Source organism: Coregonus clupeaformis, unplaced genomic scaffold (genome assembly GCF_020615455.1).
Source record: "Coregonus clupeaformis isolate EN_2021a unplaced genomic scaffold, ASM2061545v1 scaf1408, whole genome shotgun sequence".
NCBI lineage: Eukaryota > Metazoa > Chordata > Actinopteri > Salmoniformes > Salmonidae > Coregonus > Coregonus clupeaformis.
The window spans coordinates 27,422-53,049 of NW_025534862.1; the positions used below are offsets into that span (position 1 = coordinate 27,422).

The following is a 25,628-nucleotide window of genomic DNA, read 5'->3' on the forward strand; positions in this document are numbered from 1 at the left end:
TCTTCATCATAATAGATGATGTCCTCCACTTCTGACACTTCTTCCATTTCAACTTCAGATTCTACCTCATCTGTTGATTCTTCATCATAATAGGTGCAGTGCTCCACTTCTGACACTTCTTCCATACCAGCTTCAGATTCTACGTCATCATCACGTTCATCCATTTCCTTATATTCATAATCATCTTCCATTTCTGCAGCAGGAGATGTGGGGGAATCTTCGGAGGAAGAAGTAGCATGCTGTCTGTATGTTGGATCTATCACCTCATCATTATGTTCCTCCTCTTCTGACCCTGAACCCTCTTCATCAGTTGATTCATCCTCATTATGTGCAGCATTGTCCTCCTGGTCATTATTTTCTTTTATTTCAAAAATTATCTTGCAAGCCTCCTGTGCATTATAAAACTTCTGCCTCCTCATTGTGCTGCCTGTCTCTCTCAGACTAAAATGTGAAATGCCCAAACACCTGTGAGAAAATACTTTTTTTGTTGTTGTTGTTGTCATAACCATTGCTTGACCCCACACATCAAAGAAACATGATCAAAGATGTTTTGCCAAGCAGTATGTAAACTTTGTGCTGCGGGGTCTTTTTGACCCCAGAGGACAACAGAAGTTATTACATTTAGTAAAACACCCATAATTCAATCAAATTACTTCAAATTTGTTTGAATCATAAAGAGCATAGTATTAAACAACTACCGTTATTTTCAGACCAATTGATGAATAAAAAACATATTTTGTCGGCAAAAGATTTAATTTGGGGGTCAGAATGACCCCAGGACAACAGGAGGGTTAAGAGTTGCGATGTTGAAAATGTTACCCAAGTTAAACACCTGATCACAGTTAAAGGCCAGGCCTGCCTTAAGAAGAGCCACAAATACTACTATCAGGTTCAAGGCCAACTCGCCTTAACCGGACTTCAGTGGTGTGACTTCATTACAGATACCCGCACTGACTTCACAGTTGAGAGAATCTTTAGGGATGAGGAGATTATCCACTCAATGCGACAGAAGCTTGATCATTTCTATTATAACATCTACATGGATGTCTTCTTAAGTTATAAAACATAAGGCAGAATTTTATGTGTAAATAGTGTTAAGGTAAATGTGGAAGGTGAACCTTTGACATTTTTTTCTTTAACTGCAAATTAACTTGTCATATACTGTATATCTCCTATGTACTGAAACACACATTTTGAAAAGGATTGTGATGTAAATGTCGACATGTTTTTCTTTAACTGCAAATGAACTTAATTGTGTTATATACTGTATATCTATGTATTGAAATACAAATTTTGAAAAGGATTGCGATGTTGTAAATGCTCTTACCAAAATCAAAAAGGATTGGAAGCAGTTGCTTGCAAACATATATTTAATAGTTCCATCAGTGCCATGACACATAAGCACATAACATGGTTAATAGTTGGATATTTTTACAATATATCACATTAGGTTCATTAATAGCTATGAAAAAGTTATTACCCTTAACAAAAACATACAGTATAACATTAGATCAATTAAATTACCAACAAAGTTAATTCATATTTACATTTTTTTGTACATACAATACAGTAATATAAAAGTACTTCTATTTACAGCCCATCTAGCTTACTCAGGAAATATACAACTTCCAGTTGACAAAAACATCAGACTGGTTTGTCTCCTTTAATGTCAAGAGGTCCCTGATAGTTCGACATGAGGCAGCAGATGGCCCACAGCTGATTCACTGAACCCACTGTGGAAAGAGGAACAAGCCCATCCCAGATATGGTACTCCTTCACCCTCCGTATGGCCCTCTCGACTAAAATCCTCAGCCGGGCGATGGCCTGGGTCTTAAGAGTGTCCTCCCTGCTGAGCTGAGGAGATTTTTTCAGTGGAGGGATGACGAGTGTTGCCCCCACTTCTGACAACATCCTCTCGATCAGGAAACCCTTGTCCGCCATTAATTCATCTCCGGGCTGAAGTAAATGCAAGATCTGACATTTCCGTGTTATTTCCATGTCGGAGATGGAGCCTGTGTAGAGCTTTGATACAAATGTGATAACACACATGGAGCTACACCAATCAGCCCTTTAAAGGTGGTGTGATTTTTGTAGCTCGAAAAGGTTTCTGACTGTAGTGAGAGGGAGGATGGTGTTTCACAGCGGATCTCGGTGCAGTCTACTATAACTCTCACCTGAGGGCAGTAGAGCTTGAACTTATCAGGCATTGTGGCCTGCACCTGCTCTCTTGTCATCCACACCGGCAGTGAGCCAAGAACCTGGTAAAGGTAGCTAGTCCATGTTAAAATGATGCGGCTAACTGTGGACAGGCTGACCTCAAAGATGGTAGACAAGGTTTTCTCCTGAAGCCCAGCTGCAACACGACACAGAAACATAAATAGTTCATCAATAAGTGGAAGTTTTCGGTGAGGGCTAGGTGTCACATGTGCCGTTTGCTGTGCCTTAGACCAGTATACAAGCCGTGAAGCAGAGGGATAAACAGAATCCCAAAACACAGTGAAGACCTCCTTTGAGCTGAATCGTGTGTAGTAGCGATAGTCCTCATCTGTGACACAAAAATTAAAAAGGAGTGGATGCTGCTTCTTAACTGTCAGGTGCTGGATCTCAATTTCTAGGGACAACACTTGCAGCTCCAACTCTCGAATTCTTTGAGTAGCACTGTCCAGTTTACCTTAAGGGGAAGAAAAAGCATACATGTTGGTAGGTTAGTTATTACTCATCTATCCCATCCCATTTTCAATAAATAAAACTGAAGAAGCTTCTAAGATGGATGAGGTTTAAAACGCCAAGTCTTTTCACAGAGAGACCAGTTACTCCAAATCGTAGTATAAAATAGTATTTTTACTTAACTGCCATATACTTTTACTTTTTTTGCCAAACAGATACATGGTTACTCTTATTTGTAATACTAACCAGGAGAAGGACGGCAGGCATAGTCGTGATCGTTTGTCACTGCAGGCAAAGCACCCTCTGTGCTGTCAGGCATCTCATGATCAGAATCATCCAGGACAGCAACACCAAGACGCTTTCTTGCTCGCTGGTAAACTGACTCCGAGCTTGTGAGCCGCCTCCTATATGTGTGAAATTAACCATATGCTTGTCATGATACATTTTGGTAATCACTTTTCAGTCCCTAAAATGACAAAATGTAGCAGCTATATTGCATCAGGATTAAATTATTAAACATTTTGTACAAGTAATATATTATTGGATTACAGTAGTATTACGTTTAACGCTGTCTACCTATCCTTACCCCAATCATTCCAGTGGAATCTAGACGGCACTGATCCCTGTTTAATACGGATCCGTCCACTGGCCGATGTGTATCTATCCTCAGGGGGAAAGTGCTGACTGCAAACAAAGAATTCTCCCACGAAGAATCTTAAAACTTGGTCCCTCATCTCTCCTGATCGCCCTCACCCAACGGGCACGTATTTCTCCATCAACAGGGAAATCGTGAAAACTCAGATACGGGAATTTCTGTTTGTTGTTTGAACAAAATGGTACACTGCAATAGCATCTTCTCGAAGATTGTGCCATGCTTCGGTGTTGGATGGGATACTGTTGCGATACAGACACCGGGAGAAAAGAAACAGCTAAATTAACATTCAGCTTTGACCAGGAATCAATATTTATCTAGCTATCATGCACAACAGTATTTGAATAGGTGAGTTACTATACATTCATGAATAAACTAACTGCCTAACAAAGGGTTAGATAGCTAGCTAAGTAAACTTGTTACATTACAGCCAGGCAGCAATGTAACGCTACCTTTAACGTTATCGGTATCTGGTACTAAGTTGTTGTTAGCTAACGTTAGCCCACTTTTAAGTAACTAAGGCAGTGAACAATTATGAATTAACAATAACGTTAGCAAGTTACAAACCATTGCATATACGTAAACATTATTACTCTTAACTTTACTAATTTAACTTAAACGTACCTTTTGGAATTTCTTCAAGTAGCTAGCTTGCTAGTTAGTGGTCAACAGTTGTATTTTCGTTGAGAAGTCTCAGGTTACGGGCGAACGGAAGTGAAGTTAACCTGCTACGCGGAAAGGCGGAAGTTAGATGACGTCATCGTGAAAAGAGCCTATTGATTGGCTGGTGTTTGACCCCGCCCAGAGAGCTGAGGCCCTCAAACAGAGCAACGCCATCATGAGGAAGTTCCTGGGTACGTTACACACACACTCACGGTTCTGAAACAGATCAATGCTTCCTGTGTGAGGTAGTCCCTTTCCCATACTACTAACACATGCCCATACAAACATTGCATTGTATTGGCTACCTTTTGAAAATCTCCCTCTTTTTCAACCATGCTGTTGACCCATTGCTATCTCTCCTCTCTCTCTCATCTCCTCCAGCCTCTAAGAAACACGATGCAGCCAAGGAGGTGTTTGGTAAGGTCCCAGAGGACTCAATGAGGGAGATATACAGCCAGTGGGAGGAGCTAGGCCTGGACACGCCCCTTCCTGCAGAGGATGAGAACGCCATCAGGGAACACCTGTGTATCCGCGCTTACCTGGTGAGGGGACAAGCTCTCGCAGCACTGTGATTGACTCGTCTGTTTATTAAACGTTTTTAGAGGGGACTCCTGTAGTTGTATGAGGTGTGTGTGTGTGTGTTACCCCCCCCAGGAAGCTCATGAGGCGTTCAATGAGTGGTTCCATCACATGAACTCCCCCCCTCAGAAGCCCAGCCCCCCGGCCCAGGCCAAGTTCACTGAGAAGGTGGCCTTCGAGATGAAGGAGAAGGAGTACCAGGTACACAATACACTCTGATCCCAGATCAGTCTCTGTGTTACGGTAGAACTGGTGAGGAACAATACACTCTGATCCCAGATCAGTCTCTGTGTTACGGTAGAACTGGTGAGGAACAATACACTCTGATCCCAGATCAGTCTCTGTGTTACGGTAGAACTGGTGAGGAACAATACACTCTGATCCCAGATCAGTCTCTGTGTTACGGTAGAACTGGTGAGGAACAATACACTCTGATCCCAGATCAGTCTCTGTGTTACGGTAGAACTGGTGAGGAACAATACACTCTGATCCCAGATCAGTCTCTGTGTTACGGTAGAACTGGTGAGGAACAATACACTCTGATCCCAGATCAGTCTCTGTGTTACGGTAGAACTGGTGAGGAACAATACACTCTGATCCCAGATCAGTCTCTGTGTTACGGTAGAACTGGTGAGGAACAATACACTCTGATCCCAGATCAGTCTCTGTGTTACGGTAGAACTGGTGAGGAACAATACACTCTGATCCCAGATCAGTCTCTGTGTTACGGTAGAACTGGTGAGGAACAATACACTCTGATCCCAGATCAGTCTCTGTGTTACGGTAGAACTGGTGAGGAACAATACACTCTGATCCCAGATCAGTCTCTGTGTTACGGTAGAACTGGTGAGGAACAATACACTCTGATCCCAGATCAGTCTCTGTGTTACGGTAGAACTGGTGAGGAACAATACACTCTGATCCCAGATCAGTCTCTGTGTTACGGTAGAACTGGTGAGGAACAATACACTCTGATCCCAGATCAGTCTCTGTGTTACGGTAGAACTGGTGAGGAGTTTAATTTGTTAGTGTAGCTGGTCCTGGATCAGAGGAAGAACGCTAATGCTAGCAACGCTATTATTTAGCGTAACAGCCTATTGACTAAATTTAAAAAAAAGGTGTGTTAAAGTGTGACCTCCTCTCCTGTAGATGGAACACGACAACTGGACCGGCCGTCTGGAGGCTCTGACTGAAGACGTGAAGGAGAGAATCTACAACGTCCTGCTGTTTGTGGACGGGGGCTGGATGGTCGACGTCAGAGAGGTGTGTGTCTGTCTGTATCTGAGTATTACCGTTAGTGATTGGTGGCGTGAGGGCTCAGCGCTAGGTTAGCGTTTGAGCCTGTATTAGCTCTGTCTCCAGTACAACTGTGTTATTTCTAGGTACACATTATTACTTCTACCACTTGTTCTATTACAGGATACGGAGGAGGACCCAGAGAGAGGCCACCAGATGGTGCTGCTCCGTAGACTGTCTGCCCATGATGTCCTTCCTGTTGCAGACAGTACTGCAGAGAACACAACGCCACCAGGAGAGTCTCAGACTGGCTGATATCATCGCCTCAGACCAACACCGCCTCTATGAGGTCTGTACTGTAGTCTAGAAATTATATTTCTATGGTCTGCGCTGGAGTCTGACCTGGGCTGAGGGCATCTCAATTCAGTCTACAGTGGCTTCATCCTCTCCCCTCTCTGTCTCCTTTCCTTTGTCTGCCACCATCTGCTTCTCAAGTCAATCAATCAATCAATCAATCAATCAATCAATCAATCAATCAATTTTATTTTATATAGCCCTTCTTACATCAGCTAATATCTCGAAGTGCTGTACAGAAACCCAGCCTAAAACCGGCTGTGCCGGGTGGAGATTATAACAGAACCATGCCAAGATGTTCAAAAATGTTCATAAGTGACAAGCATGGTCAAATAATAATCAGGAATAAATCTCAGTTGGCTTTTCATAGCCGATCATTAGAGTTTAAAACAGCAGGTCTGGGACAGGTAGGGGTTCCATAACCGCAGGCAGAACAGTTTAAACTGGAATAGCAGCAAGGCCAGGCGGACTGGGGACAGCAAGGAGTCACCACGGCCGGTAGTCCCGACGTATGGTCCTAGGGCTCAGGTCTCTCAGTTGGCTTTTCATAGCCGATCATTTAGAGTTGAAAACAGCAGGTCTGGGACAGGTAGGGGGTTTCGTAGCCGCAGGCAGAACAGTTGAAACTGGAATAGCAGCAAGGCCAGGCGGACTGGGGACAGCAAGGTGTCATCATGCCCGGTAGTCCTGACGTATGGTCCTAGGGGCTCAGGTTCTCAGAGAGAAAGAGAGAACGAGAGAATTAGAGAGAGCATACTTAAATTCACACAGGACACTGGATAAGACAGGAGAAGTACTCCAGGTATAACCAACTAACCCCAGCCCCCGACACATAAACTACTGCAGCATAAATACTGGAGGCTGAGACAGGAGCGGTCCGGAGACACTGTGGCCCCATCCGAAGAAACCCCCGGACAGGGCCAAACAGGAAGGATATAACCCCACCCACTCCGCCAAAGCACAGCCCCCGCACCACTAGAGGGATATCCCCAACCACCAACTTACAATCCTGAGACAAGGCCGAGTATAGCCCACAGAGGTCTCCACCACAGCACAAACCAAGGGGGGCGCCAACCCAGACAGGAAGATCACGTCAGTAACTCAACCCACTCAAGTGACGCACCCCTCCCAGGGACGGCATGAAAGAGCACCAGCAAGCCAGTGACTCAGCCCCTGCAACAGGGTTAGAGGCAGAGAACCCCAGTGGAGAGGGGAACCGGCCCGGCAGAGACAGCAAGGGCTGTTCGTTGCTCCAGCCTTTCCGTTCACCTTCACACTCCTGGGCCAGACTACACTCAATCATATGACCTACTGAAGAGATAAGTCTTCAGTAAAGACTTAAAGGTTGAGACCGAGTCTGCGTCTCTCACATGGGTAGGCAGACTGTTCCATAAAAATGGAGATCTATAGGAGAAAGCCCTGCCTCCCGCTGTTTGCTTAGAAATTCTAGGGACAATTAGGAGGCCTGCGTCTTGTGACCGTAGCGTACGTATTGGTATGTACGGCAGGACCAACTCGGAAAGATAGGTAGGAGCAAGCCCATGTAACGCTTTATAGGTTAACAGTAAAACCTTGAAATCAGCCCTTGCCTTAACAGGAAGCCAGTGTAGGGAAGCTAGCACTGGAGTAATATGATCAAATTTCTTGGTTCTAGTCAGGATTCTAGCAGCCGTATTTAGCACTAACTGAAGTTTATTTAGTGCTTTATCCGGGTAGCCGGAAAATAGAGCATTGCAGTAGTCTAATCTAGAAGTAACAAATGCATGGATTAATTTTTCTGCATCATTTTTGGACAGAAAATTTCTGATTTTTGCAATGTTACGTAGATGGAAAAAAGCTGTCCTTGAAACAGTCTTGATATGTTCGTCAAAAGAGAGATCAGGGTCAAGAGTAACGCCTAGGTCCTTCACAGTTTTATTTGAGACGACTTTACAACCATCAAGATGAATTGTCAGATTTAACAGAAGATCTCTTTGTTTCTTGGGACCTAGAACAAGCATCTCTGTTTTGTCCGAGTTTAAAAGTAAAAGTTTTCAGCCATCCACTTCCTTATGTCTGAAACACAGGCTTCTAGCGAGGGCAATTTTGGGGCTTCACCATGCTTCATTGAAATGTACAGCTGTGTGTCATCCGCATAGCAGTGAAAGTTAACATTATGTTTTCGAATAACATCCCCAAGAGGTAAAATATATAGTGAAAACAATAGTGGTCCTAAAACGGAACCTTGAGGAACACCGAAATGTACAGTTGATTTGTCGGAGGACAGACCATTCACAGAGACAAACTGATATCTTTCCGACAGGTAGGATCTAAACCAGGCCAGAACTTGTCCGTGTAGACCAATTTGGGTTTCCAGTCTCTCCAAAAGAATGTGGTGATCGATGGTGTCAAAGGCAGCACTAAGGTCTAGTAGCACGAGGACAGATGCAGAGCCTCGGTCTGACGCCATTAAAAGGTCATTTACCACCTTCACAAGTGCAGTCTCAGTGCTATGATGGGGTCTAAAACCAGACTGAAGCATTTCGTATACATTGTTTGTCTTCAGAAAGGCAGTGAGTTGCTGCGCAACAGCTTTTTCTAAAATTTTTGAGAGGAATGGAAGATTCGATATAGGCCGATAGTTTTTTATATTTTCCGGGTCAAGGTTTGGCTTTTTCAAGAGAGGCTTTATCACTGCCACTTTTAGTGAGTTTGGTACACATCCGGTGGATAGAGAGCTGTTTATTATGTTCAACATAGGAGGGCCAAGCACAGGAAGCAGCTCCTTCAGCAGTTTAGTAGGAATAGGATCCAGTATGCAGCTTGAAGGTTTAGAGGCCATGATTATTTTCATCATTGTGTCAAGAGATATAGTACTAAAACACTTAAGTGTCTCTCCCGATCCCAGGCCCTCGCAGAGTCTGTGCAGATCCAGGACAGCTAAGCCCTGGAGGAATACGCAGATTCAAAGAGGAGTCCGTAATTTGCTTTCTAATGGTCATGATCTTTTCCTCAAAGAAGTTCATGAATTTATCACTGCTGAAGTGAAAACCATCCTCTCTTGGGGAATGCTGCTTTTTAGTTAGCTTTGCAACAGTATCAAAAGAAATTTTGGATTGTTCTTATTTTCCTCGATTAATTTGGAAAAGTAGGATGATCGAGCAGCAGTGAGGGCTCTTCGGTACTGCACGGTACTGTCTTTCCAAGCTAGTCGGAAGACTTCCAGTTTGGTGTGGCGCCATTTCCGTTCCAATTTCCTGGAAGCTTGCTTCAAAGCTCGGGTATTTTCTGTATACCAGGGAGCTAGTTTCTTATGACAAATGTTTTTCGTTTTTAGGGGTGCAACTGCATCTAGGGTATTGCGCAAGGTTAAATTGAGTTCCTCAGTTAAGTGGTTAACTGATTTTTGTCCTCTGACGTCCTTGGGTAGGCAGAAGGAGTCTGGAAGGGCATCAATGAATTTTTGTGTTGTCTGAGAATTTATAGCACGACTTTTGATGCTCCTTGGTTGGGGTCTGAGCAGATTATTTGTTGCGATTGCAAACGTAATAAAATGGTGGTCCGATAGTCCAGGATTTTGTGGAAAAACATTAAGATCTACAACATTTATTCCATGGGACAAAACTAGGTCCAGAGTATGACTGTGGCAGTGAGTAGGTCCAGAGACATGTTGGACAAAACCCACTGAGTCGATAATGGCTCCGAAAGACTTTTTGGAGTGGGTCTGTGGACTTCTCCATGTGAATATTAAAATCACCAAAAATTAGAATATGATCTGCTATGACTACAAGGTCTGATAGGAATTCAGGAAACTCAGAGAGGAACGCTGTATATGGCCCAGGAGGCCTGTAAACAGTAGCTATAAAAAGTGATTGAGTAGGCTGCATAGATTTCATGACTAGAAGCTCGAAAGATGAAAACGTCATTTTTTTTTTGTAAATTGAAATTTGCTATCGTAAATGTTAGCAACACCTCTGCCTTTGCGGGATGCACGGGGAATATGGTCACTAGTGTAACCAGGAGGTGAGGCCTCATTTAACACAGCAAATTCATCAGGCTTAAGCCATGTTTCAGTCAGGCCAATCACATCAAGATTATGATCAGTGATTAGTTCATTGACTATGACTGCCTTTGAAGTGAGGGATCTAACATTAAGTAACCCTATTTTGAGATGTGAGGTATCACGATCTCTTTCAATAATGGCAGGAATGGAGGAGGTCTTTATCCTAATAAGATTGCTAGGGTGAACACCACCATGTTTAGTTTTGCCCAACCTAGGTCGAGGCACAGACACAGTCTCAATGGGTATGGCTGAGCTGACTACACTGACTATGCTATTGGCAGACTCCACTAAGCTGGCAGGTTGGCTAACAGCCTGCTGCCTGGCCTGCACCCTATTTCACTGTGGGGCTAGAGGAGTTAGAGCCCTATCTATGTTGGTAGATAAGAGGAGAGCACCCCTCCAGTTAGGATGGAGTCCGTCACTCCTCAGCAGGTCAGGCTTGATCCTGTTTGTGGGTGAGTCCCAGAAAGAGGGCCAATTATCCACAAATGTTATCTTTTGGGAGGGGCAGAAAACAGTTTTCAACCAGCGATTGAGTGCTGAGACTCTGCTGTAGAGCTCGTCACTTCCCCTAACTGGGAGGGGGCCAGAGACAATTACTCGATGCCGACACATCTTTCTAGCTGATTTGAGCTAGAAAGATGTCTACTGTGACTTCAAGGAAACACTATTGAGATTCACCTAATAGTCTAGTGTGGCTTCCTCTCTTCCACGTCATCTGACACCTGTCCAGTTCTTTCACATCAGTGCTGATGAAGCGTTATAGCTCAATACAATATCAACACCATCTCACAGCGTTATAGCTCAATACAATACAACACCATCTCACAGCATTATAGCTCAATACAATATCAACACCATCTCACAGCATTATAGCTCAATACAATATCAACACCATCTCACAGCATTATAGCTCAATACAACACCATCTCACAGCATTATAGCTCAATACAATATCAACACCATCTCACAGCATTATAGCTCAATACAATATCAACACCATCTCACAGCATTATAGCTCAATACAATATCAACACCATCTCACAGCGTTATAGCTCAATACAACACCATCTCACAGCATTATAGCTCAATACAACACCATCTCACAGCATTATAGCTCAATACAACACCATCTCACAGCATTATAGCTCAATACAACACCATCTCACAGCATTATAGCTCAATACAATATCAACACCATCTCACAGCATTATAGCTCAATACAATATCAACACCATCTCACAGCATTATAGCTCAATACAATATCAACACCATCTCACAGCATTATAGCTCAATACAACACCATCTCACAGCATTATAGCTCAATACAACACCATCTCACAGCATTATAGCTCAATACAACACCATCTCACAGCATTATAGCTCAATACAATATCAACACCATCTCACAGCATTATAGCTCAATACAATATCAACACCATCTCACAGCATTATAGCTCAATACAACACCATCTCACAGCATTATAGCTCAATACAACACCATCTCACAGCATTATAGCTCAATACAACACCATCTCACAGCATTATAGCTCAATACAATATCAACACCATCTCACAGCATTATAGCTCAATACAATATCAACACCATCTCACAGCGTTATAGCTCAATACAATATCAACACCATCTCACAGCATTATAGCTCAATACAACACCATCTCACAGCATTATAGCTCAATACAACACCATCTCACAGCATTATAGCTCAATACAATATCAACACCATCTCACAGCATTATAGCTCAATACAATATCAACACCATCTCACAGCATTATAGCTCAATACAATATCAACACCATCTCACAGCATTATAGCTCAATACAACACCATCTCACAGCATTATAGCTCAATACAACACCATCTCACAGCATTATAGCTCAATACAATATCAACACCATCTCACAGCATTATAGCTCAATACAATATCAACACCATCTCACAGCATTATAGCTCAATACAATATCAACACCATCTCACAGCATTATAGCTCAATACAACACCATCTCACAGCATTATAGCTCAATACAACACCATCTCACAGCATTATAGCTCAATACAACACCATCTCACAGCATTATAGCTCAATATCAACACCATCTCACAGCATTATAGCTCAATACAACACCATCTCACAGCATTATAGCTCAATACAATACAACACCATCTCACAGCGTTATAGCTCAATACAATACAACACCATCTCACAGCATTATAGCTCAATACAACACCATCTCACAGCATTATAGCTCAATACAATATCAACACCATCTCACAGCGTTATAGCTCAATACAACACCATCTCACAGCATTATAGCTCAATACAACACCATCTCACAGCATTATAGCTCAATACAACACCATCACCATCTCACAGCGTTATAGCTCAATACAATATCAACACCATCTCACAGCGTTATAGCTCAATACAATATCAACACCATCTCACAGCGTTATAGCTCAATACAATATCAACACCATCTCACAGCATTATAGCTCAATACAATATCAACACCATCTCACAGCATTATAGCTCAATACAACACCATCTCACAGCATTATAGCTCAATACAATATCAACACCATCTCACAGCGTTATAGCTCAATACAACACCATCTCACAGCATTATAGCTCAATACAATATCAACACCATCTCACAGCATTATAGCTCAATACAATATCAACACCATCTCACAGCATTATAGCTCAATACAATATCAACACCATCTCACAGCGTTATAGCTCAATACAATATCAACACCATCTCACAGCGTTATAGCTCAATACAATATCAACACCATCTCACAGCATTATAGCTCAATACAATATCAACACCATCTCACAGCATTATAGCTCATACAACACATCTCACAGCATTATACTCAAAACATTATAGTCAATACAACACCATCTCACAGCATTATAGCTCAATACAATATCAACACCATCTCACAGCGTTATAGCTCAATACAACACCATCTCACAGCATTATAGCTCAATACAATATCAACACCATCTCACAGCATTATAGCTCAATACAATATCAACACCATCTCACAGCATTATAGCTCAATACAATATCAACACCATCTCACAGCATTATAGCTCAATACAACACCATCTCACAGCATCTCTCCCTGTCACTGTATTGCTGTCTCCTCTTCCACTCTTCTACTTTCCCATCCTCTTCTTCTTTTTGCTAACTATGTTCTGTCTCTTCTCTCTCTCTGTCTCAGGTGTTCTCCAAAGATGAGCTGAGGAAGTTCCTTCAGAAGATGAGGGAGTCGTCTCTTCTCTTATTGGATAAGAGTCTGGACCCGCTGGGGTACGAGATCCAACCATAAATACACCCCACCTGGACATTTGTTTTATTTTCTTTTTTGTGTTCTTTTTATTTTTTTTGCCAAATTTTATGTAATGGAGTGAATGATTTTCTGCATTTTCGTATACAATAAAAGTGACTTGACTGAAATATTGTTTGTCTTTGGGCCGTGCACAGGCTGGATGCAAATCCGTATCTGAATCTAGAAGAGTATAAGGAAGGTTTGAGAGACCTTGTATATGTCTAGAATAAATAGTTTAGGTTATCGCCTTCAACTTTCCAAAGTCTCCACGGGGATGCGCTGTAGGGCACTGACGTGGCTAGTTCTCTTCGCAGAAAAAACGGAAGTAAAGGTCGCTTCATCTGACATCACTACTCCCGTTAAGTTGCAGCCAGGCTCTTTTTTTTCCCTATATGATCAACATGCGATGGGAAAAGTATGAAAGCGTTGCACAACTGGCAGAGGGTAGACATTTTTACTTGAATTTGTTGGTTTACATTAGCAAGCTAGATTCATACTATACAGTACTACTGAACCCTATAGGTAGATTTTACAGGACGGTTATCAATGTCACAATGCTCCTTCAGCCACCCTACAGAGGCATATGTTCAGAATTCCTCTGGGACTCATGAAACTGTCCTTCAGGCTCATTGTATAAGCTGTTGTCTCTGGCCGCTGGGTTTCAGTGTCAAACTGCTCTAAAAGGCCATGGCAGACTTGAAGGTCATGGTCATAATGAATGATAGAGACATCTAGTGGCCAAAAGGCCGTCTTAGCATGTGCAGCGCCATTGAGGGCTTCCATCATTTTAATGTAGTCAACTGGGTGGGACTTCCAGCTTCATTGGCTGATCCTTCCTGGTGACCCTGTTGGAGTCACGTCCAACCGGGTCATCAGGAGGGATCAGCCAATCGTGAAGAAGAAAATGTCCTACTTCAAAATGGAGATAGCCTCAATGGCACTTGCCATGCTGTCAAAGCCGCTATAATGGCACAGATACAAAGATGGTCACGACACATACATCATATCGACCTCTGCATCTTTGTGGACACAGGGAAGGTATTGCTGTTATCAGGTACAGAAGACACTCGCTGCAGATGTTGGCAAACACAATCATGGAACTTGCCTGATTTGGCATGGGAAAAAAAGAGAATATCTGAAAATTGTCCGAATCAGATCAATTAAAGTAAGTTACTGTAGTATGCCTCGTATGACTCATACACGACCACTGTTGACCTAAACAGGGTAGGTAAACACCTGATTGTGTGAAAGTCTAATGACTTCAATTGTGAGGTTTCATTTGGAGAAGTGTCCCAGTGTTGCTGGAGTTCAATAAATCAGAGAAATAAATGACCAATGTGATAATCTGTCCTGGAAAGGGCAGCTAAAAGATGTATCATCTGGTTAGAGCACAAAGGCCATCTGATACATACTCACAGTCAAAGGCTGTCTCCTTTCAACTCACAGTCATTCCTGTCCATGTTGGCTGGTTTCACAGAATTCCAACCCTTTTTTATACCCTGAGGTCACAAGATGCACTGAGAAAATTAATGATGTGATTTTGGAAAATGTTCAAATTTAGGATGGGCGATACTCTATTCACTAAATCTAAATCTCTACAACTGACTTTAGTATAAGGACCGATCAGGAATACATCAGATGTGGGTCATACTCAAAATGTCACATTTAATGTCAGAACTATTTTTGGACTAATAAGTAAAATAACTGTTCACAACAAATAATGGAATGAGACAGATTCCTAGTTCATTTTTTCAGTATTTAGGCCATACAAATGTAAATAAATGTTTAACAGATTGTGTGGCAAGCAAATACAAATCAAGAAGTGGACCTTCTTGTTAAAATACTATAGTGACCTTAGTTCAACACCTGGCAACCAACTTTAAGAGATGATAGCCTCTTGGGGATGCTAAAAGAGGCATAATTCAGCCATAATCCAAGAGGAAGTTGTGTATCTCTTTACTGGAAGCATCCTCTAATCGTGCACTTTTTCAGTACAATGGGCCTCAGGATCACTTTTTTCAGATATTAATTTTATTTTTGATTAAATTGAAGAGGGGAATCCGTTCAACATTTAAGTAAATGTGTATGGCCTTACTTTAAGAACCTATCTAGAATAAGAACGCTTCTGTGAAGGTGAGAAATAGTGACCATAATCCAATTGGACAGAAAATCCCAATCAACAGTTATCAGTCATTTGAGCGGCCAACATGTTGATTGTTTGACTCAGTGGTAGCCTAGGGCATCGCATCTTCTTCTTTGTATACTCTACATATATGAATAATATTTTTCTCCTTTACACTACAATCTATTATTGGAAGATATAAACAGGGGGCGGTTGAGAGGGGGAGGAAAAGTGCTAGTTACACTGAACAAAAATATAAACGCAACATTCAACAATTTCAACGATTTTACTGAGTTACAGTTCATATAAGGAAATCAGTCAATTGAAATAAATTAATTAGGCCCTAATCTATGGATTTCACATGACTGGCAATACAGATATGCATCTGTTAGTCACAGATACCTTTTTTTTTAAAGGTAGGGGTGTGGATCAGAAAACAAGTCAGTATCTGGTGTGACCACCATTTGCCTCATGCAGCGCGACATCTCCTTCGCATAGAGTTGATCAGGCTGTTGATTGTGGCCTGTGGAATGTTGTCCCACTCCTCAATGGCTGTGTGAAGTTGCTGGATATTGGCAGGAACTGGAACACGCTGTCATACACGTCAATCCAGAGCATCCCAAACATGCTCGATGGGTGACATGTATGGTGAGTATGCAGGCCATGGAAGAACTGGGACATTTTCAGCTTCTTGGAATTGTGGACAGATCCTTGCTACATGGGGATGTGCATTATCATGCTAAAACATGAGGGTTTTGCGGCAGATGAATGGCACAACAATGGGCCTCAGGATCTCGTCACGGTATCTCTGTGCATTCAAATTTCCATTGATAAAATGCAATTGTGTTCGTTGTCCGTAGCTTATACCTGCCCATACCATAACCCCACCACAGGGCACTCTGTTCACAAACGTTGACATCAGCAAACCGTCTGCCCACACAGGCGCAATACACGCTGTCTGCCATCTGTCCGGTACAGTTGAAAACTGCACATTTTAGAGTGGCCTTTTATTGTTCCCAGCACAAGGTGCACCTGTGTAATGATCATGCTGTTTAATCTACTTCTTGATATGCCAAACCTGTCAGGTGGATGGATTATCTTGGCAAAAGAGAAATGCTCATTAAGAGGGACGTAAACAAATTTGTGCACACATTTTGAGATAAGCTTTTTGTGCATATTGAACATTTCCGGGGTCTTTTATTTCAGCTCATTAAACATGGGACCAACACTTTACATGTTGCGTTGATATTTTTGTTCAGTGTAGTTCCACCCCCGAGGGCGTTGCCCAGAGCAGGAGGGGGAAGTCACAAAAATGGCTACTTGTCACCACGGCTGGCAGGACACATGCCGGAACGGTCAACTGCACATTGACATTTTGTGTAGCAGGCAGCAATAGAGAGCAACCCCAGGATAGAGGTGCACAGAGGAGCTGACACAACTGTGGCCAGACACCGATGGACTGGGAGGACGTGCACTGAGAGGAAGGCTAATTGGAAAAACCACTGATGTATTGGGTCTGCAGGAGAAAAACAAAGGCATCTCTTTTGAGTGACAGCAAAATGCTTTTAATGCACAGAGAGCATTATGTTTCACTATTGAAAGATGATACAATTGTGAAATAATTTGGCCCGTTGCTTTACCATATAGACTTTGAGCAAGCACCACTGATTATTTCAGGCAGCAGATAAGGCCTATGAAATCAATTTTAGTCAGACTGGGGAGAAATTGTGTTTGTATTACCCAGAGACTTTTTAATTGAACGTACAGTATAGTATCGCTGTTACATTTCTCAATTATGAAATGCCCCCAATATGTGAAAAACACATGAACTTTACAGATAAGCCTACACATCCAATTTGATTTTATTGGAGAATACCAGTAATTTGTTTGACATGATGTAGCCTTTAGTCTGCATAAAAAATGAGGGTCGTCAACTTATCATGGACCTCATGAGTTGCTTTTAGACAGGTGTGATTTGGCTCCACTCCGATGGGCATACAGAGGAACCATAAAACAAATTGCACCTCATTCTAAACTGTTAGAATAATGGGTCTGTTGTCAGTCGGATATAGCACATTATCAAACCCTCAGTAGAGTAATCCACTGAGCGGCTATCCTGAGCAATGTACTGATGATATCTTAATTGCCTGAAATCATTGACCATGAAGGGAGTATGAATCACTGGTGTCAATGTGTAAAGAATGTCCGTTTTCAGCTATGCCTAGTCTTCAACTCCTTAAGGTTAACAATGCATCTTTCCAGATAGTGAGTAATCGGAGGATTTCAGAGAAGCATATGAAATTCTGTGCAGTATGTGGGAGAGGAGCAAGAGGAGAGAGCCATAGTTGAGGTTAATCATTTGCAGCTTGGTGGAAATTCATTTGTAATTAAAAAGTAATGCATTTTCATGAATTCATTGGCATCAATGGCTTCATTACTCCTTTATAAAAGAGGTGACATGTTGAGGCCGCAGACCTTTGTTAAAGCCACAAGACTGGACTACCAATTACATTGGAAAATACATTGCAGTATGGCACCAATGGATGAATGGCTTAGTTTCACCAGTTGTCAGCTCTTTTGAAGCAAGTGGCATTGTGACATGCTCGGCTTGATTAAATTCTGAAAATAAGTTTGTGCATGCATGCGCGTTTTCTGGCGGTATGTAGCTTAGAAAAATAAATTGGGAGAAAAACAAAACAATTTAGAAAATCGCAAAAGATAAATTTATTTCAACAATATAAATATTTACATTTCACATTTAACAGACAAATATATTTACGGACGGATATTCCATTAAGAAATATAAAATGAATGTACAATTCAGGTAAACATTCTGTTTTTGGCTTCCAGTAAGATTGTCGCTTTCTGACGACAAATGCCGAACACCTGGCATCACGGGATTGTCACAGAATACAATGTGTTCTAATACAGGGTATTCCAATAGCCGAGATCCCTTTGGTATGTGGAGAGGAGGCAGTGGGCTAAAAGGTCCATGAATAAAACTACTAAATAATAGTTAAAAATTTTGTTGGTTTTTAAAAAAGGTGCGTTATTGAGTCTTCATCCAGGGCGGCGTTGATCTCACAGGCGCCTGACGTTCCTCTTGCTGCGAGCGCTGCCGATGAGGATGGCTCTGGAGCTGCTAGGCCCCCGGGCCAGCCCTGTGTGGCAGGCTGAGGAGCCATAAAGGGCCCTGGCACAGGGTGCAGAAGTCAAAGGCACAGCTGAGGCGGGTACAGGTGGCCCTCATGGCATCTGCGTTGTGCTTGGCAGGAGAGCCGCAGCGCTTACAGGGCTTCAGCGACTCGTGCTGCTTCAGCAAACTGGCAGCCTAGAGAACACAAGCAAAGAATGTATAAGGCTACGGAGCATAACTCACTCATTGTATCATTTGTAACATGAACATGTCAATTACTTTCTTAGAACTGATTGAAGGGTGACACCAACTCTCAATAAGTACACACACTGAGCACCATCATGTCCTCTGAACCTTTACATGCAAAGTGAATAGCGCAACCGTCACCGCTTGGTATTCTCTGAAGCGAGATTGCTGGGAGCAGTACAGCGACGGTGTGCCTTCTCTCTGGGAGAGCATCCTATAGCTAGACTTATGGATAAGGGGTTGAAGCTACCCTCTGCATACAGGTCATTACAACCCGGGACAGGGCGGCGTCTCGTGTCAAAGAGCCGACATTCTCCAGTCCTACAGAAGTTCTTGGGTCCTACAACAAAAACGGACATTGCCATTTACCAAACAATATTCATGCAGTGGATTACCCTATGGTTAGGTAATTAAGATTGAAGTACTTGAAGGAGCCCCTGTAAATGAATCCAGATTAAGAACATATCAGCATAAGGGATTAGCAAAGTTTGGAGCCTCTGCAAGCTAAAAAAAACAAACCATCAATGTGGTTCAAAACCATTGACACCTGATAAAGGGTATACAATGACTAAAGGAACCCCAGTTAAATGTTAGCGCTTACCCTGAGTCTCTGTTTAGCCTGGTCGCATCTACGGAGTGCAGACTTGTCTTGGTAGATTTTTCTCCAGGTCTTGCTCACTTTTCTACAGCTGTGAAGAAAACCACCATGAATGAATACATGATAAGAGTATAAAAACATTTCCATGTTGAAAAACCTGTACAATTGTCATAGGACCAGTAAAGGTCACATGTTTACCTTATTACATTTGTCATTTACCTTATCAAGTCGACATCTCCTAGCAGATGCAGGATCCTGGTGAGGATGTGCTTCATGTCCCTCTCCAGCAGTGCTTTTAAAACAGCCATACATTCAAGGCCCATGTTCCCACCCAAAACCCTTTCAAGGCCGGAGTCCTCTGCTAGCCGGCTAATGACAGACCAGTCATAGCTATGCGTCCTCTTGAAACTGTTGGCGAGATCTTGGCATACAGCGTGTTGAAACTTCAGTATGGGGAGTTTTGAGGCAGTATGCTTAGCCTTGTGATAATCAGCAACTGGAGTACATGGGGAGAATATATCCTGTCCTGGAGACTGTTCTAGTTCCTTTATGTTATCAACGTCCTCTATCTGGCTGTTCTGTAAAGAGAGGAAACCGCTGTCCTCGAATGCTTCACAGCCTAGGTTTACCTCGTCAAGTACCCCATCATGTTGGTTGTTCTCCTTATTGTGAACACCTTTCACATCATCCTTGAGGCAAAAGTTGGCAGCGGTGGTGACACATGGTGAGAGCTGTGGTTTGACTACTACTTGGACGCATTCCTTTAGTGGGGAGGTTTTCAGGCCCGACTCCTTGTATGTTTATTTTTTTTATTTTTTTTATTTTTTTTTTCATTTAGCAGACGCTCTTATCCAGAGCGACTTACAGGAGCAATTAGGGTTAAGTGCCTTGCTCAAGGGCACATCGACAGATTTGTCACCTAGTCGGCTCAGGGATTAGAACCAGCGACCTTTCGGTTACTGGCACAACGCTCTTAACCACTAAGCTACCTGCCGCCGTATGTGACATGTTTCTCCATGTTGCATGGAAACCGGGGTTCCTCGTAGTTGGACGGACACTTCATTTTTAAATGACTGATTGTGGTCCCAAATTGTAGCCCTGAGGAAGAGAAAATAAAACGGTGCATTAGCCAGTTTCATCTCAATCAAAACGCGACAAACTGGCTAGCTACAGTAGCTACATAACACGTTGTATCAAACCACCGTGGATTGCACACTCATACTAGAGTTAGTTACATTCTCTAAAATGTAACATTAGCTAGATATTGTTTTGGTTGATGAAAAAGTTAGGACAATTTAGAGCTGCAATCCCTCCAAATCAAAGGGCGCCCTACCCTAGTTCCCTCCAATTTAGCTTGCAGCATAGCTAACTAGCTAGCCAGGTTAGCTAACCGGCTAGCCAACTAATTTAGAGTAAAATATTATAGTTAACTACTATTGGGGATTTATTATTCTCCTAAATTGATGGGATGACTAACTTAGAAAGAATGCATTCTTGACTGGCCTAATGTAGGCTGTGACACCTGGCAAGGCTGTGATTGATGTGAAGAGCTGTTTTAGGGGGTAAAATAAGATAAGGATTGTGTCTTCAAATGCTAGACTATACTGGTTCTTTGTGATCTGTGAACCTTCCTTGGACATAGGAATGATGTCTAAGGGAGCTGGCTCTTCTCACTATGATAGGTTGTTATGATAATCTTGTGCCTGGCTGAAGTGTGCAACAAATGGCGCCGAGGAGATGAGACCAACCCCTGAACCAACGGATTGGCTGAGAAAGTTTAAACCACGCTCAAGTCTTTACTCTAATTGGCCAGCAGAGAAGTGGGAAACTTTCTCTGTCAGAGTATTTGAGTATTGAATCTGGAACAATGTTTTTAGTTGTCTGGGGTGTCCTGCGAGACATCTCAGAGAGCCCGTATATACGAAACATCATATTTACCATCAGGGGCGGTGTGTTCATTAGGGCGATATGGGCGACGCACTGCCAAACGGGAAAAGGGATTTTTTTTCAAATCAATTATATCACGGCAACAGTAGTTATCAGTGTTCTAATCTAGACGTCTGATCTGCCACTAAATGTCCAATCAGGCTAAAGTCGTGCTTCAAATGGCCCCGCCCCTTTTGGGGCGATTTCAGTCAGGTTGAAAATCGCCCCAGAAGTCTGTCATAGCCTCTCATGTAAAAAATTTTTTTTTCAAATATCAGAGCTTTCAATACAATCTCTATGGGTTTCTGAGGGCTTGCACTTACGGCGCTTTCGTCATACGTAACATAACCATGAACGTAACTAAGAAAAGAGCGGGTAGCAGCGTCAATCAATTCACGTACTACTATCAAAAGATGGCTAGCGTTCAGAGCTACTGGAGTGTATGCTAGCGGTCATGAGGGAACATATTGTGGAGGAGGTGAAGTCGGCGAACTTCGTAGCTATCCAAGCTGACGAGACCACGGACGTTTCTACACAGACACAGCTGGTGCTTGTGCTGAGGTACATAGATAGCAACCACAAAGTGCAGGAGCGCTTTTTTGAGTTCCTTCCCATCTCGGAATCAACCTCAGTCTCAATCGCCAGTGTGCTTTTGGAGAGACTGAACGGTCTTTTGCCGGCAGCGAGAAAGTCAAACCGTGGTGCACTGGCACTGTACCAGGTTCTCATGAGCTACAACCTCCAGGAGACGTTCTCTGAGACTGTGACTCTGTTGAACATCCTCATAACTACTCCCATGACAACAGCTGAAGCTGAGAGATGTTTCTCAACTTTGACACGAGTTAAGACATTCCTGCGAAATTCAATGGGCCAGGAACGTCTGAATGCACTGGCCATGCTTTCCATGGAGAGGGAACTAGTCCTCAGCATGCCTGATTTCAATGAGAAAGTCATTGACCGCTTTGCTGCATTGAAAGAGAGAAGAGAACAGTTTCAGTACAAGTAATGTAGCCTCTCTCTCTCTTTGTCCCTCCCTGTCTGTCTCTTTAACACACACACGCCCAAATCAGTTCACAGTTGATGTTGTTTAAAATAGTTATTTTTAATTTAAAAAAAAGTTTTTAAAAAATAATAATCTGTTCATGTTCATTTTACAAATCTATACAATTGGCCAGAATATGGTTGTTCATATTTACAAATCTATACAATTGGCCAGAATATAGTTGTTCATTTTTACAAAGCCATACAGATAGCTGTGTTTACCTTTTCTAGAAATTATTTTCAAATTCTGTTTTCAGGCAAAATGTCTATCACTGTTCATTTTCACAAATCTATACAAGAGGGCAGAATATGGAAGTCTATAAAAATTTCTTATTACCAATAACTTGCATCAATGTTTTCAGTAGCCTCTATCAAAAGCTCCTGCTTGCTTGTTGTGAATTATGCTCAGGTGCACATATTTCCAATTCAACCATGAGGCAAAAAATGTGGTAAAAGCTCTTGTTGATCCTGCAATCTGAACAAATACCAAGATGCTGTATTTTCAGCTGATATTTCATTTGTTTATGGAAATGCATATTGTTTATGCAGTGTTGAGGAATGTGAAAGAACACCCTTGATTGTTTTTACTGTGATAACTTATTTTGCTTTTGTAAGCCAACACTTTTGAGATCAGTCAATAAATGCTTCTGGCATTGACTTATATGCTGCCCCTGTCTTCATGTTGTTGCTGGACATACAGTGGGGAAAAAAAGTATTTAGTCAGCCACCAATTGTGCAAGTTCTCCCACTTAAAAAGATGAGGCCTGTAATTTTCATCATAGGTACACGTCAACTATGACAGACAAAATGAGAAAAAAATTCCAGAAAATCACATTGTAGCATTTGTAATGAATTTATTTGCAAATTGTGGTGGAAAATAAGTATTTGGTCAATAACAAAAGTTTCTTAATACTTTGTTATATACCCTTTGTTGGCAATGACACAGGTCAAACGTTTTCTGTAAGTCTTCACAAGGTTTTCACACACTGTTGCTGGTATTTTGGCCCATTCCTCCATGCAGATCTCCTCTAGAGCAGTGATGTTTTGGGGCTGTCGCTGGGCAACATGGACTTTCAACTCCCTCCAAAGATTTTCTATGGGGTTGAGATCTGGAGACTGGCTAGGCCACTCCAGGACCTTGAAATGCTTCTTACGAAGCCACTCCTTCGTTGCCCGGGCGGTGTGTTTGGGATCATTGTCATGCTGAAAGACCCAGCCACGTTTCATATTCAATGCCCTTGCTGATGGAAGGTTTTCACTCAAAATCTCACGATACATGGCCCCATTCATTCTTTCCTTTACACGGATCAGTCGTCCCTCGTCCCTTTGCAGAAAAACAGCCCCAAAGCATGATGTTTCCGCCCCCCATGCTTCACAGTAGGTATGGTGTTCTTTGGATGCAACTCAGTATTCTTTGTCCTCCAAACACGACGAGTTGAGTTTTTACCAAAAAGTTATATTTTGGTTTCATCTGACCATATGACATTCTCCCAATCCTCTTCTGGATCATCCAAATGCACTCTAGCAAACTTCAGACGGGCCTGGACATGTACTGGCTTAAGCAGGGGGACACGTCTGGCACTGCAGGATTTGAGTCCCTGGCGGCGTAGTGTGTTACTGATGGTAGGCTTTGTTACAGCTCTCTGCAGGTCATTCACTAGGTCCCCCCCGTGTGGTTCTGGGATTTTTTGCTCACCGTTCTTGTGATCATTTTGACCCCACGCGGTGAGATCTTGCGTGGAGCCCCAGATCGAGGGAGATTATCAGTGGTCTTGTATGTCTTCCATTTCCTAATAATTGCTCCCACAGTTGATTTCTTCAAACCAAGCTGCTTACCTATTGCAGATTCAGTCTTCCCAGCCTGGTGCAGGTCTACAATTTTGTTTCTGGTGTCCTTTGACAGCTCTTTGGTCTTGGCCATAGTGGAGTTTGGAGTGTGACTGTTTGAGGTTGTGGACAGGTGTCTTTTATACTGATAACAAGTTCAAACAGGTGCCATTAATACAGGTAACGAGTGGAGGACAGAGGAGCCTCTTAAAGAAGAAGTTACAGGTCTGTGAGAGCCAGAAATCTTGCTTGTTTGTAGGTGACCAAACACTTATTTTCCACCATAATTTGCAAATAAATTCATAAAAAATCCTACAATGTGATTTTCAGGATATTTTTTTCTCAATTTGTCTGTCATAGTTGACGATGAAAATTACAGGCCTCTCTCATCTTTTTAAGTGGGAGAACTTGCACAATTGGTGGCTGACTAAATACTTTTTTCCCACTGTATCTTTTTTTAAATGTGTGTAGGTCACCTAAATCATCAGAAAAATTGCCCCCCCTGAGAATTTTTTCAGGAGCCTCCACTGTTTACCATTGAAGGTTTTTGCATTAATTAAAATAACTAGTATATCTTAGAAGTCGTGTTGACCTCTTTTGTTCCTAATACCAGATTTGAATTGACGCGACTTTGACACTACTAAACGATAATTGTTAACATTAATCGTAGGCAGCATCAGATCAGTCCAGTAACGTTAACCTTAACTATATTAAATATAATAGTAATGTTAACTCTGTGGATATTATATTCATAGGATAGCCAACGCTAGCTAACCTCTAATTTTACGCGCGTACGTTTTGCGCTTAAAACGACAATATGTAATATTGACATTAACATTATTGGAAAACGTATAGCTACTAAGCAGTTTAACTAGTTACCTAACGTTAAATGAATATTCAACTCCATTGCTAGTTAGCTAAACCAGACAGTTATGGCTAGTTAGCTAGTCAAATTGGTTGACATTAACTAACGTTAGCTAACATTGCAACAAACTAGCCAGCCTGCATCAAATGAAATGCGACACATCATAGCCTAACACAATATCTAGCTATAATAGCAAGCTTAATTGAGGTAAAGTAACAAAATATTTCATACCTGTAACGTTAACTTTAAAAATGACTCCTTGTTTCCCACCTTTGTCTACTGTTTAACCTTTGCTAATGACATTAGCTAGCT

The 25,628-nt window shown here is 42.2% G+C and overlaps 3 protein-coding genes across 3 annotated transcripts in view; 1 reads left to right on the plus strand and 2 right to left on the minus strand.

Moving 5' to 3' along the window:
* LOC121561495 (nuclear pore complex protein Nup107-like) overlaps positions 1-13,683 on the plus strand; it is a 34,670-nt gene extending 20,987 nt beyond the window's left edge. Inside the window, 7 exon segments of the mRNA XM_045218164.1 lie at positions 4,092-4,173; positions 4,364-4,524; positions 4,637-4,762; positions 5,711-5,824; positions 5,981-6,030; positions 6,032-6,146; positions 13,448-13,683. Of these exon segments, the coding sequence (XP_045074099.1) occupies positions 4,092-4,173; positions 4,364-4,524; positions 4,637-4,762; positions 5,711-5,824; positions 5,981-6,030; positions 6,032-6,146; positions 13,448-13,555 (756 nt within the window). The 3' untranslated portion in view covers positions 13,556-13,683.
* A 5,021-nt stretch (positions 13,684-18,704) lies between these two features.
* LOC121561493 (F-box only protein 5-like) lies at positions 18,705-19,357 on the minus strand. Its single transcript, XM_041874039.2, is given in 3 exon segments — positions 18,705-18,870; positions 18,872-19,008; positions 19,201-19,357. Coding segments are annotated over 3 exon segments (321 nt in total). The 5' UTR covers positions 19,273-19,357; the 3' UTR covers positions 18,705-18,758.
* Positions 19,358-20,371: 1,014 nt separating this feature from the next.
* The window catches only part of LOC121561492 (cystic fibrosis transmembrane conductance regulator-like), a 90,686-nt gene continuing 85,429 nt past the window's right edge, over positions 20,372-25,628 (minus strand). Inside the window, exons 29-30 of the mRNA XM_045218163.1 lie at positions 20,659-20,755; positions 20,372-20,455 (exon numbers count right to left, since the gene is read on the minus strand). Of these exons, the coding sequence (XP_045074098.1) occupies positions 20,723-20,755 (33 nt within the window). The 3' untranslated portion in view covers positions 20,372-20,455; positions 20,659-20,722. The remainder of the gene's footprint in view (positions 20,456-20,658; positions 20,756-25,628) is intronic.